The sequence below is a fragment of the Artibeus jamaicensis genome, unplaced genomic scaffold, assembly GCF_021234435.1.
Source record: "Artibeus jamaicensis isolate MK-2021 breed Jamaican fruit bat unplaced genomic scaffold, CSHL_Jam_final contig_354, whole genome shotgun sequence".
NCBI classification, from domain to species: domain Eukaryota; kingdom Metazoa; phylum Chordata; class Mammalia; order Chiroptera; family Phyllostomidae; genus Artibeus; species Artibeus jamaicensis.
Window position 1 is genome coordinate 27,373,650 of NW_026521803.1, and position 13,961 is coordinate 27,387,610.

At 39.1% G+C, this 13,961-nt stretch overlaps 1 protein-coding gene across 1 annotated transcript; it reads left to right on the forward strand.

The window, feature by feature from the left end:
* Nucleotides 1-443: 443 nt before the first annotated feature.
* On the forward strand, nt 444-13,540 carry HAUS1 (HAUS augmin like complex subunit 1). The gene is made up of 9 exons (XM_037165124.2): nt 444-506; nt 1,278-1,452; nt 8,058-8,193; nt 9,355-9,489; nt 10,741-10,864; nt 11,271-11,336; nt 12,195-12,266; nt 12,502-12,549; nt 13,431-13,540. The coding sequence occupies exons 1-9, from the start codon at nt 477-479 to the stop codon at nt 13,479-13,481; spliced, it is 837 nt and encodes a 278-aa protein (XP_037021019.2). The 5' UTR covers nt 444-476; the 3' UTR covers nt 13,482-13,540.
* Nucleotides 13,541-13,961: the final 421 nt, after the last annotated feature.

Consider the following 13,961-nt stretch of genomic DNA (forward strand, 5'->3'; position numbering starts at 1 on the left):
TTCAATTCCCAGTCAGGGCACATGCCTGGGTTGCAGCCCAGTTCCCAGCACGGGATCCACGAGAAGCAGCCATACATTGATTGATATTTCTCTCCCTCTCTCCTTCCCTTCCCTTCTAAATATAAATAAAATTTAAAACTTTTTAAAAATCTTAAAAAAAAACAATTCAAGTGCAAAATAAAAAAAATAATAAAGGAAACACAGCCTGATTCTAGGCGCTTCTACTTCTGTAGATTATGCTACAGAGAGCGGAGGGCGAGGCTAGGTGGCAAGCAAGGAGAGGCTTACAGTGCTGGATCCTTAGAAGCAGCCTTTGACTAATGGCTTTCAGCAGCCAGGAGTCCTAGGAAAAAAACTACAACTCCCAGAAATCCCGGTCATCAAAGAGGGTAGGAACAATGGTGTGTGGGCGGGGCTTTTAGAGTATTGGGTCAAATCTGCGAGTTGCTGCTGGAGAAGTGGCGGGAGCGGCAGCTATGGAATCGAAGGAAGAGAAAGAGGCGCAGGTGATGGGGCAGGAGCCGAGCGGGCAGCTTCGGCGTCTTAGAAACGGAGGCTTTGACACACCCTACCCGGCTGGGGGATCGCCTGCGCGACCACGTTTAATTATCTTCTCCTCTGGTCCAATTTTAGTGCCGCCTTTAGGTTCTGCGATCCCTCCTCGCTTGGACCGCCTTGGAAAGGGCCTTTCTCTTTCGTCCCCGGCCCTTACTTGCTTAGTTTCGGGTTTGAAGAGGAGTTGAGTAGCCCCCTGGTACAAAATCCCTCGCCGGAGAATGAACTGGGACTTCTGAACCCCAACCCCTCTTCCAGCCAAGCCTCGCTGTTCACTGCTGCTTCCTACTAGATTCTAGTAACTAGAATTTTCATACCTGACCTGCTTCCCCGTCCTGCATCTCAACTCTTGGAGCTTCTTTGGGGCTTGTGTGTTGGGGACAACCTTTTTTTCTGTTTGCACGTATAATAATGTTTCTGTTTAGCACCTTCTTAGTGAGCTTTAAAATTATTCGAGTGCTGCAAATTATTAGCCTATATCCTGCTTTTGTAGCTTTGAGATTGCATGGGTCGTTTTCTGGTAATTTTATCCGTTGTGCTTTCGCATTTATTTCCTGGCATCTAGTATCTATCTTCTTAAAGACAAGTTAGGATGTGAAGTAGATAGGATGTCAGAGTATTCATCAAAAGCATTTAATATACTTCTGATCACATCTCTGTAATATTTGCTTTGTGGCATTACGGTAAACAAGACATAAATTTGGCTTCCTTTTAATCGTTAGGTTGCTGCATGGTTGAAAAGGATATTTGGAGATAATCCCATTCCACAGTATGAGGTGAATCCACGGACCACAGAGATTTTACATCACCTTGCAGAACGCAACAGGGTCAGGGACAGGGATGTCCACCTGGTAATAGAGGACTGGAAACAGAAAGCAAGTGAATATGAATCAGAAGGTGAGATTAATTCCAGAATTTTAAATGAGATAACTAGAGGTAACCAAATTTTATAACACTAAAGTGTACAAGATTAATTTAGTATAGACTACTTTTTAGTTTTCTTTCATTTTACCCAGATTTGTCTTCCACTCTGTTGTTATAATAACTCAATAAGTCATAAATTTTATTATAGTATATATTTTATTTGTATTCTGATAGAAAAACTTTAAGCCCTAAAAGATGAGTCTCGACTTATTAGCCTGACACACAGGATGGTGTGTGGTTTTTCTCTTATGTATCCTTTCGATCTGTTTCCAGTGCCCATGCTTTAGTTATAATGAGCCATCAGAAGACTTGAAGTAGCAGCTATGAACTGTGAGGCCACAACAAATCACTCGGTCATTAAGTATTCACAGGATTGCATTAGAATGTTCTGTTGTGCACATGTAGTTTGGAAAAGTGCTTTTAACATACCTGTTGTTTGTATGATACAAACCACCAAAATAACAAAAACCACAGTGATTGATAAAAGTCTTTTATGGCCCTGGCCTGCATGGCACCGTTGATTGGGCTTCCTCCCATAGGGCGAGAGGTTGCCAGTTCAATTCCCAGTCAGGGCACATGCCTGGGTTGCAGGTCCAGTCCCTGGTTGGGGCCTGTGTGAGAGGCACCGATTGATGTTTCTCTTACACATTGATGTTTCTATCCTTCTCTTTTTCCCTCCCTTCCCTTGTCTCTAAAAATGAATAAAATCTTTTTTTTTAATCTTATCGTGGGTGGGAATATACAGAAGAGAAAGGAAGCGATATCTACATTTGCCCTAAATGTGTATGGCATGTTTTACATACAATGTTTTAACGAAGTGCAGTTTACATTATAATTCTGCCGCATATGTGCTTCGTCCCAATTTTCTTTTAAAAATCGCCATACGGTGAAATGGACTTGTTTTGGTGTGCTGCTTTAACGCACACGGATGCTGGCATCCACCCCCACAATCGGGATGTAGAATAGCTCTGTCCCACCTCCCGTGAAACCTCTCCTGGAGTGAGGCTTGATAGTTCTTTGAAAACTGTTTTATTTTCAAATGAATTTATTTTATAGTAAATTAAAATACAGTATGGAGAAAGAGGCTTTGAGTCCCCAAAAATCTTATTTTCTAAGAGCTTTTTTATCTTATAACAAAAAAACCCCTGAGAGTTGTTCAAAGTAAGATTATTTATGACTGTCCTTAAGTGCCTTTTAGGGTGACACATAGCAAATGCTTCTATTAATATATACAAATTTCCTGCAAACCAAACAATCGCGGTTCGATTGTCTGGGCACATACCGGGGTTGCAGGCCAGTTCCCAGCAGGGGACGCATGAAAGGCAACCATACATTGACGTTTCTCTCCCTCTCTCCATCCCTTCCCCTCTAAAGATAAATAAATAAAATCTTAAAAATATATATATATATACATATATATATAAATGTGATACAGTTTTCCATATGTAAGTATCTAGAAGAGCCCTGCTGCCATCGATATTTGTTAGCGCTGCCGTGTCATGCAGTTTAAGCATTACTTGTCTTTTCTAAGCTTTTCATTCTTTTAGACAGCGAAGGTATCCAGTAGAAAACAAAATTTGTGGGGCCTTGTAACAAGTATGGATTCCTGTATACTGTAAAAGAGGTCTTGCTTTCTCAGTTTGTAATTCTAAATTCTGAGTAGTGATACCATATAGCTTCCCAGACTTCAATGACTTTTGAGCTAAAAATTATTTTTTGATGCAATTTTTAAAATTTTTATTTATTTTTTAGGGAGAGGGGAAGGGAAAGAGAGGGAGAGAAACATCAATGTGTGGTTGCCTCTCATGCGCCCCCACTGGGGACCTGGCCTGCAACCCACACATGTGCCCTGACTGGAAATTGAACCAGCGACCCTTTGATTCTCAGGCGGGCACTGAGCCACAGCAGCCAAGGCTACTAATGCAGGGGTTTTTTTAAAAAAAGATTTTATTTATTTATCTTTAGAGGGGAAGGGAAGGAGAGAGAGAGAGAAATAATCAATGTATGGTTGCCTCTTGTACATCCCTCCCGGGAACTGGCCTGCAACCCAGGCATGCGCCTCGACTGGGAATCGGACTACAATCCTTTGGTTCGCAGGCTCGATCCACTGAGCTACACTGGTCAGGGCCTGATGCAGTTTTTATTTCTACACAATACAGTCCTTTGCAGTTTGAGTGGAACATTTTGGAAATATTTTCAGGGCTTGGGAAAGGATGTAAAAGCTTAATATGAAGACTTTTTTTAAAGAAAGATTTTATTTACTTTTAGAGAAAGGTGAAGGGAGGAAGAAAGAAAGGGAGAGAAACAGCAATGTGTGAGAGATACCGTGGAGCTTGGCCCACAAGCCAGGCATGTGCCCAGGTCAAGAATCAAACCAGTGACCTATTGGTTCGCAGGCCGGCACTCAGTCTACTGAGCCACTCCAGCCAGGGCTGGATACTTTTAAATCATGATGAATACAGATGAAACTGTTGAACCCCATTCATTCTTCATGCTGCCAATTCTTTTGTTGAGGAGGATAATAAGAAGAAAAGGTACTGGCTAGTACCTTTAATAAAAAGTTGAATAGAAGCGACAAGAACAGACATCCTTATCATGTTCCTGATTTTAGAGGGAAAGTATCCAGTCTTCACTATTAAGTATGATGTTAACTGTGGGGTTTTGTAGATGCCCTTTATCAACTCAGGGAGATTTCCTTCTCTTCCTGGTTTGCTGAGTGCCATTATCATAAAAGGGTGTTGGGTTTTTACTAAATGTTTTTTCTGTGTCTGTTGAGATGATTGTGTGGCTTTCGTTTTTTATTCTCTTGATATGATCTATTATATTAATTGACTTTCAGGTGCTGAACCAACATTTATCCTTAAGTTAAATCCATATTCTCATGGTGTATAGTTTTTTATAGTTTGCTACATTCATTTTGCTGGTAATTTGTCAAGAATTTTTCCATTTGTATTATAAGAGATATTGGTCTGTAGTTTTCTTTCCTTGTGATGTCTTTGTCTGATTTTGGTATCAGCCCACATTGAAAGAGCTAAGAAGTATTTCTTCCCTTCTATTTTTGCAAGAGATGTGAAGAATTGGTACTAATTCTTTGTATATTTGGTAGAATTCAGTGGTAAAGCTATCTGGGTTTGAGCTTTTTTTTTGTGGGCAGTTTTTTCATTAGTAATTCATTCTCTTCACTTGTTATAGGCCTATTTAGATTATGTTTGCTCTTTAGTTTGGTTCAGTAATTTTTGTCCTTTTTGGAATTTGTTCATTTCATCTAAGTTATGTAAGTTGTTCGGTCCATTGTTCATAGTATTCCTTTGTAATCAATCCTTTTTATAAAGTAGGCAAGTCAGTGGGATGTCTTCGCTTTCATTTCTGATTCTACTGATTTGACTTCCTCTTAGTCAGTCTAGGTGCGGGTTTTTCATTTCTGTCAATCTTTTCAAAGAACTAGCTTTTAGTTTCTTTGATTTTTTTCTCTACTGTTTTCCTATTCCCTGTTTCATTAATTTTCATTCCAGTTTTTGTTATTTCTTACCTTGGCCTACCTTGGGTTAGTCTGCTGTTTTCTCAGTGTCTTAAGGAAGGCCACTGATTTGAGGCCTTTCTTTTCTCTTAATACAGGAATCCCAGCTACATTCCCCTCAAAGAACTGCTTAAAGGCATTCCATAAGTTTTGGTATGCTGTGTTTTCATTTCCATTTGTCTCAAAGCACTTTCTCATTTCCCCTGTGATTTTTTCTTGACCCGTTGGTCAAGAAATATGTTCTTTAATTCTACATATTTATGAGTTTCCTAAATTTCTTTCTAATTTCTCATTTTATTTCATTTTAATTGGAGAATACTTTGTATTACTTTGATTTTTTAAATTTATCGAGGTTTGTTTTATGGCCTACCATAAGGCCATAATGTTTTATATTCACTTGACAAGAATATATATTCTGCTGTTGAGTGGAATGTTCTAAACATGTCCGTTAGGCTAAGTTGGTTACACTGTTGTTCAGTTCTTCTGTTTCTTTGCCACTTTTTATCAGAACATAACCCTATTGTAAGTCGAGGGAGATCTGCACATGAGTATGTCCACAGTCACTCTGAGATGACTATGGTTTTGGTAGGACTGTCTTCTTCTCATTCACTGACCACACCCAACTGTAAAATTTCACTTATTGACAGCTGTTTTTGTTTTTCCCCCAACAATGCCCTGGAGCATAAATTGCTGTATGAGCTAATCCAATCAAATTCTGTCACCCTTAAAGGGACAGTTTCTGAGGTCAGTGTTTCATATTTGTTCTGACTCAAGGATGCATCCTCCTAGATGTCTTATTTTCTGGTTTTTCCATGCAAACTAGGTGGCCTCAGTTTAAACTATATCTTGACTCCTCTCTCAATTACCTTTTAGTACAATTTCCACTGCTCTTGAGGGTGTCCTTAGGCTTGAACTTCTCCAGGCTCTGTTGCAAATGAAGTCAATTTTGGGGGGAAGGTATTGGGAGCTATCTGGTTTACGACTTGCATCTTCCTCCAGCCAAAATCTCTGAGCCAGGGCTTTGGAGCTGGAGGTAGAGACTATGGCAAGCTCTTCTTTGAGTGACACCCACAGTATGAATGCTGAGTGCTCGGCAGAGGGGGGGTGCAGCAGCCTTTTCTGGCATGGAACCACCATCCCTTTAGCTGGTGTGAGGGTCACCAGGGCCCCAGCACTCTCGGTGTGCCTTACCCAAGCTAGAGGTTGTATTCCAGGAATGTGGCTGGATAGATAAAGAGATCCTACACCTCTTGACCAGTTTGCTGAGAACCTAGTCTCAGCCACAGATAGCTGGTGGCAGGATGGAAGCACCAAAGCTCTGTTCCTCCCAGAAAGAAAGCCCTCTCCAACTCGGAGCTGGAGACTGAGGGAGCCCTGTGCTCTGCACGCAACAGTCTAGTGGAGTCTCTGCCTCACTGAGCTGGGAGGGAGGAGGAGAGAGTGGTTCAAATTTGGTTCAAATACTACACACTCTCACCTTTCTTACTGACTTTTCATAGATTTTCTTTAATAGTTGTTTCTTCTTTTGCTATTTGTCCTTGGGACCATATCCAGGGGCTTTAAATGGTTGTGATTTGTTTTATTTTACAATTTTTACCAGTTTCCCTAGAAAGCAGGTCAGCATAGCTCCTCACACTGTTTGACTAGAAGTCAAACTCCCAGTCATTTGATTTTCACAAGGGTGACAAGACAATTCAGTGGAGGAAAGACTAACCTTTCCAATGAATGGTGCTGGGGTAAGTAGACATCCACATGTAAAAGAATGAAGTTAGATTCTGCCTCAGATCATAAAGAAGGATTAACTCAAAATGAATGAAAAACCTAACTGTGATAGTAAACCTGAACCTCGGAAGATAATATAGTGTATATATATATATTTTTTCATGACCTTGGATTTGGAAATGATCTTAGCTGTGATACCAAAAACACAGCAACAAAAGAAAAAGTAGGTAACTTGGACATCATGAAATCTAAAATTTTTGTTCTCAAAGGACACGATTAAGTAAATGAAAGGACAACCCACAGAATGGGGGAAATATTTGCAAATCATATATCTGATAAGGGACTTGTACCAACAACATATGAAGACCTCTTACATCTCAGTAGTGAAAAGACAGCCCAGTTTACAATGGGTAAGAATATGAATACAAGTGGCCAGTAAGCATGGCATCATTCGCCATCAGGGAAATGCAGATCAAAACCACAATTCCACTGCACACCTATGAGGAGGGCTATAATCAAAAAGACAGGTATTCAGGTCTTAATTTATTTCCATGATCATTATTCAGTTCTGTGAATGATCTCTATACTGAACAAACAAACAAAAAGACAAATAACAACTAACTGTTGGTGAAGATGTGGAGAAATTAACCCTTGTACACTTTTGGTGGGAATGTATTATAATATAGTTTTGAGAGCAGTCTGGCAATTTCTGGTATAAACATATGACCAGCAGCGCCGCTTTTAGGTATATACCCACGAGAAGTGAAAACATCTGTGTACATAAAAACTTGTAGATGAATGTTTATAGCAGTGTCATTCATTATAGCCAAAATGTGGAAGCAACCCAAATGTCCATGAGTAGTTGAATCGATAAACAAAATGTGGTAGGTCCATGCAATGGAATATTTTTTCATGCATGAAAAGGAATGAAATACTGGTACATGCTATAGCATGGACGAACCTTGAAACCATTATACCAGTTGCAAAGTACCGTGTATTGTACAATATACCATTTAGATTAAACATCTATAATTGGGAAAGTAATAAGGACAAAATGTATAAGTGGTTGCTAAGACTATGGGTTAGAGAATTGGAAAATGACTACTAAGGAATCGTTTTTAAGGAATGTGGGGTTTCCTTTTGGGCTGATGAACATGTTCTAAAATTGATTATATTGATGGGGGGGTTCCACTCTGAAGATACTAAAAGCCACTAAATTATATATTTACACTTTACGTGGGTGAATTGTATGGTAGGTGAAAGATTTCGGTTCAGCTGTTAAAAAATTAAAATGAAACAAACAAACATCTTAGTCACCACCGAACTCTTATCTTTTCAGCCAAGCATCTTCAAGACTTTCTCATGGAGAGTGTGAATTTTTCCCCTGCCAACCTCTCTAACACTGCCTCGAGGTATCTGAATGCTTTGGTTGACAGTGCAGTGGCCCTTGAAACGAAGGACACCTCACTGGCTAGGTAATTTTTGTAACAGTTTTAATTTCTACAATCATATATGCTATGATTAACCTAGAGGCTTTTTGCTTCTCAGAGTAATTCTGTGTAGGAAATTAACAGTAAATGCCAGAACACTGAATTTAATTAACTCCTTGTCATTGCTAATGAGTATGTATAATTAATTCAGGTAAACTTGGTATTGGTTAAATTTTAGTGTTTTCTTCTTCGAGGATTAGGTTTGTGAAGCTTGATTCTTATGTATATTTGGAAAAGTATTAGGTATCAGTTATATTGTTAAAATGTGCAATAAGAAAAGCTGTAAGTGAAGTCATCTGGTTTGAGCATAGTGAATTTTGGTTATGTTCCTGCCCTACTGGTAGAGTAGGTTAAGGACCTTTATTCTTCATTATAGGCATTTCCCCTTTATAATGACATTATTTTTTTCAACAACTCTAAGAGGAAACTAAGTTCAGGAGGAGCATAAAACAACCTTGAGTTAGAAAGTGGCAGAGTTGAGATTCAGACCCTGTCCAACTCCAAAGTCACCGGACTATCACAGGGATATCACTGGTGGCCATATCTTAGCTAGGATGACCACTACAACCCACAGAGAACTGTATGGCTGTTCTGCTTCATTGCCAGAATAAGGACTTGGAATTTATATGTATGCTCAAGAGTAGCGAGTGTTTCAGGTATAAGAACATGTATGTTATGTGGCAGCAGACATCTAGACTTAAGTCAACTCACCAGACACTAAGTACTGGCTATATGCCATATGTATATACACATACATAGCACTGGGGAAGCAGAAATGACTAGGGTAGTAACTGCAATCAAGGACAGTCTCTGCTCGTGGTCACGTAAGGGAGGTGGGCATGTGAAACTATAACACAGTGGGTGACACCCGTAATGCAGGAATATACAAGCTGTTGCTAGGGCACAGAAAAGGGTAGTGAATTCCAGGACGGGAGTAAACCTGATTTGCATTTTGAAGGACAAATGGAAATCTGCCAACTGAAGAAGGGCTTTCCAGGCAGTGGGAACAGGGTGCACAAAATACACAGATAGGAAACAGCGTGGTTATGGAAGACTCTACGCAGAGATCAAATCATTGTTAGAAATGAGGAATAATTGTAATTGTTGTCCTTGGTGTGCATTTACCTGACCAGATTTTTTTTTAAGTTTTCTCCCTGCAGTGAATGATCTGACCTCTGATCTTTTTCGTACCAAATCCAAAAATGAAGAAATCAAGCTTGAACTGACAAAAGTTGAAAAAAATCTAACTGCAAGTTTAGTATTAGAAAAACGTCTACGAGAGTAAGTAATTGAGTTGGAAGTGGTGACAATTTTTATGAAAAGGCAATAATAGGACTTTATTATATCTAGTTTTTAAATCAATAGATATGATTTAAAACAACACACTAAGAAATGAAGTCCATAAAATATTTTTTAAGTAGAAAATGACTTGGGTGGAGATGAAGGGGTAACTGAATATAGACTTTGACTCTTTATACAATTTCTTACTTTTTTAAAAAAAAATATATTTATTTATTTTTCGAGAGAGAGGGGAAGGGAAGGAGAAAGAGTGGGAGAGAAATATCAATGTATGGTTGCCTCTCATGTGTCCCCTGCTGAGAACTGGCCTGCAACCCAGGCATGTGCCCTAACTGGGAATCGAACCGTGATACTCTGGTTCACAGGCCCACGCTCAATCCACAATTTCTTACTTTTTTTGTTTTTTTTTACAGATAACCTGGGTTTTATAATTTTCAAAATGTATGTGAAAATTTTTTTATACATAAACTATAGTGCAACTTATAAAGTACATTATATTTTGTTGCCTTAAAAATTTTTTTTACTAGCGCTCTGCTATCCCTCCTGATGTTCTGGACCTTTTTCAGGTCCCTGTTGCCCCCGAGATTAGATGCGGTGGATCAGGACCATGTATACGCACAAGTAATTCAATACGTGTTGACTGTGGGATGCGAGGCACTGTCATGTCACATTGAGGAGAGAGGCCTTTTGAGACCCCCATAGTTCAAACTGGCTTTAGGGTATATGAAGCCACTTTTTTGAGCAGCAGATTTACTTTCTCCAAGAATAATTGGCATAAATTAATTTTAGAATTATTTCTTTTTTTAAAGATTTTATTTATTTACTTTTACAAAGGGGAAGGAAGGGAGAAAGAGAGCGGGAGAAACATTGATTAGGTTGCCTCTCGAATGCCCGCTATTGGGGACTTGGCCTGCAACCCGGGTTTGTTCCCTAACTGAGAATGGAACCGGAGACCTTTCGGTTCACAAGTCAGCATTCAATCCACTGAGCCACAACTGCCAGGGCTATTTCATATTTCTTGAGAAAAATCCCAGATGGGATTTTTCATGGAATGGGGGATGACCTGGAAGAATGCCTGTTAACTAGTCTGGGACATAAAATTTATGGTAGAAAATTCAGCAAGTATTTTAGCTACTTTTGTCAATTGCAGAGTTGAATCCAAAAAGTAATATAATTTTTTAAATAATAACTTCACTGAGGAGAAGAAAATGTTTTTGATTTTACTTTTTAAAGGGATCTCAAGAAGGCAGAGCTTCACCTGTCTACGGAAAGGGCCAAGGCTGACCATCGTCTCCAGAACATGGACTTCCTAAAAGCGAAGTCAGAGGAGTTCAGAGTTGGAATCAGAGCCACCGAGGTATGTGTGTAGTTGGACTGCATGTAGTAGATCTCTTTATGCTTCTTTTTGACCTTCATCTTTACAACTAGGCAATATTAATATTCCCTGTTTACAGACAAAGGAGCTAACCACAGAAAAGATAGGTAACTCGCCCAACGTTACACAGCTGTTGTGCTTAGCAGTGGATCCAGATGCAAATGCAGGCAGCTAGGCCTGGGAGCTCAGGATATTGAGAAGCACCCATCTTACCCGAATCTGAGGCTGGGGAATTGATTGGCATACAACATAGAAGTATTTAGATGCATGTGTCGTTTTTCATCTGTGATCTGTAGCTTCTCTTTACAGGGTTATGTGTTGAAAATATTTCCTGATGACCACTTTGAAAATAATTGTCTTAAGCAACCCCCCTTTTTTGTGATTGTAGGAGAAACTTTTAGCCAGAGGCATGGATGCTTCTTTGTCTCATCGGTCACTGGTAGCACTTTCAGAGGTGAGCTTATTTTAACCCAGTTTAACTTTCTTTAAAATCTTAGTGCACAGTCTCCATTTTTACTCCTTTTCATAGAGTTTTATTCACTATTGACCTGATTTTTTTCCCTTCTGACTTTATGTTCACCAGTATTTATCTCTTTATTCCTTGGTTAGCTATATGTGTCCTCATATCCTTAGTTTTCTTTTTCTTTTTTGGAGAGGGCAAAATACAGAGTGATTTAATTTAATTAATGAGTTTAATGAACGACTTCAGTAGGTTTTCTTTATTTATTACTATGTGCTAGAAACTGTTTGCTGGAGTCATTGTACACTGTGAATTCACTTACTAAACAAATTTATTGAGGAACTATGTGTTAGCCATCAAGGTCTTCTCTTTCTCTCTCAGAGTACAGTAGAAATTCAGGCCCCAAAACTCCTGTAGAATGCAGTTCTGGGTTTTTAGGTTACATAAGGATTTTGTTTATTTTGGTGGGAAGAGGGAGTACTTTGATTTTTTGGAATCTAAAGTTGACAACTTATAAATATGTCTTTGAGATTCTGCTTCTTCCCTTACATTTCAATTCCTCTTAACCACATTACTGAGGGTAGTTAGACAGCATACTTAAATCCTATTTTTAGTAAATGGGAGTACGACTTTTCTGTTCGAAGCATCTTATAAGTACTGGTTCCATTGGAAATGTATTTGTCTGTTTACACGCATTTGTCTGTTTATCTCTGAAGCTCTCTATTTGAGGCATTATTTAAAATATCCTAGTGTTTCTTCTTTACTGTGTTTTTTTCAGAAATGGGCAGTATGGAGTTGCATTGTGAGTATCTCTATTGCTCTGTGACTCTCTGTGTTTTTTTTCATCTCCAGAAATTAGCGGAACTAAAAGAACAGACTATACCTTTGAAGAAAAAACTGGAATCCTATTTAGATTTAATGCCGGTAATTATTTTTATGAATTAAAAAATGAAGATACCTCTTTTAGTGCTTTCCCCAAAGGCACTAAATGATCATGAATATAGTGAGTCCATGCATGAGGAGTTAAGTGCAAGCTGGATTTTCAGTGGGTATACTCTCCATCAGGTTTTTTAACTTTTGAAAAGAATCATTACATTTGTTTTCCTTGAGTCCTAATTGAGGCAGTATAACCTTTCCTTGTTTTGTTTTTCTTTAAAAGAATCCATCTCTTGCTCAGGTGAAAATTGAAGAAGCAAAGCGAGAATTAGTAAGTTCCGTTTTTTCTTCAGGTTTTAAAAAAGATATAAAATAAATGCTGACATAGCTAATGCTCCCTTCTTCCTCCTCAGAGCTAAACCACAGTCCCAAAGTCACTATATATCATTCCCATGCACCTCTTAATACTTTTGGCATATTTGTCCATTAAAACATGCATAGTGGTCTATTATGTCTTTTAAATTTTTGCTTAGACTTTCTTGGTAGAAGGGTTGGGGTGTGAGACTCACAATATTCCAGACAAAAGGAATTGGCCAATGCACATGAGCCAAAAGTGGAGCACTTCTCCAAGCTTTGGCAGGTGACGAGGTGCAGCTGCCTGGGAGTGTTCGGTGGAAGACAGGGCTGAGGATCCACCAGTTTATAATGTAAAGAGCCTTTGATGTAAAGAGGATGGAGTCTGTAGGGGACCTCTAAAGTTGCCGTGTGTTTCCTTCGTTAAGCAAAAGAGAAACGTGATCAAAGCTATGCTTTTTGATCAGGCTAGTTATTTAGGAAGAGGATTCTGGAATCAGCGTATAGGGTGGATTGGAGGAGGGAGAAAGAAAATTGCAGGAACCAGTTGGCCTGTTCAGGCCAGATGAGAAGTGATGAGAACAGTGCCAGTGACAGTGGAAAAGAGGTGACATGAGAGACACCACGGAAGTACGTTGTTTACGGAGTAAAGATCAGGAAGAACTACCGTATGTCATTATACCAGTTCATCTCCCTGAAGTTCCCCTGTTTAGGTGTGTATTAGAATCAAAGAGTCTGAAAAACTTTGGGGATCTAAAGACATATTTAATATTTATAATGTTTTTTTTACATTTTTGTTTTCTTTTTTCTGTTTTCCTTATTTTAAATAGTATTTCAGATTATTCTTTCTCCCTTTAGGACACCATTGAAGCTGAACTTACAAAGAAAGTAGACATGATGGAACTGTGAACAGAGCCAAGTAAACTTCATCTTCTCTAACACAGTTAATTAAACAGGACTTTAAAGAATTGTTTCCTCGCCATGGTTGGTGTGGTTCGGTTGGGCATTGTCACGCAAACCAAAAGGTCTCCTGTTCAGTGCCAGTCAGGACATGTGCCTGGATTGCCGGTTTGGTCCCTGGTCAGGGCGTGTATGGAAGGCAACTGATCAGTGTTTCTCTCCCTCTCTTCCTCTCTCTGTTAAAAAGAGGAAAAGGGTTGTTTCCTTTTGGTATTCCTAAATAACTTAGTGTCTATGTTCTTAGACAAAATAATATCACTGTTGATAGCATAGTGCTTTCTGCTATGTATTGCATTTTTGTGCCCAAATACATAGTTTTCACATTAAAAATATTGTTTTTTTGTATTGTTGGTGGTCAGTGTCCTTCAGTAGCTCTGGGTGGTGAGCATCAGGACAGCCGTTGCGCAGTCACTCGTTAGGCCAGGTAAG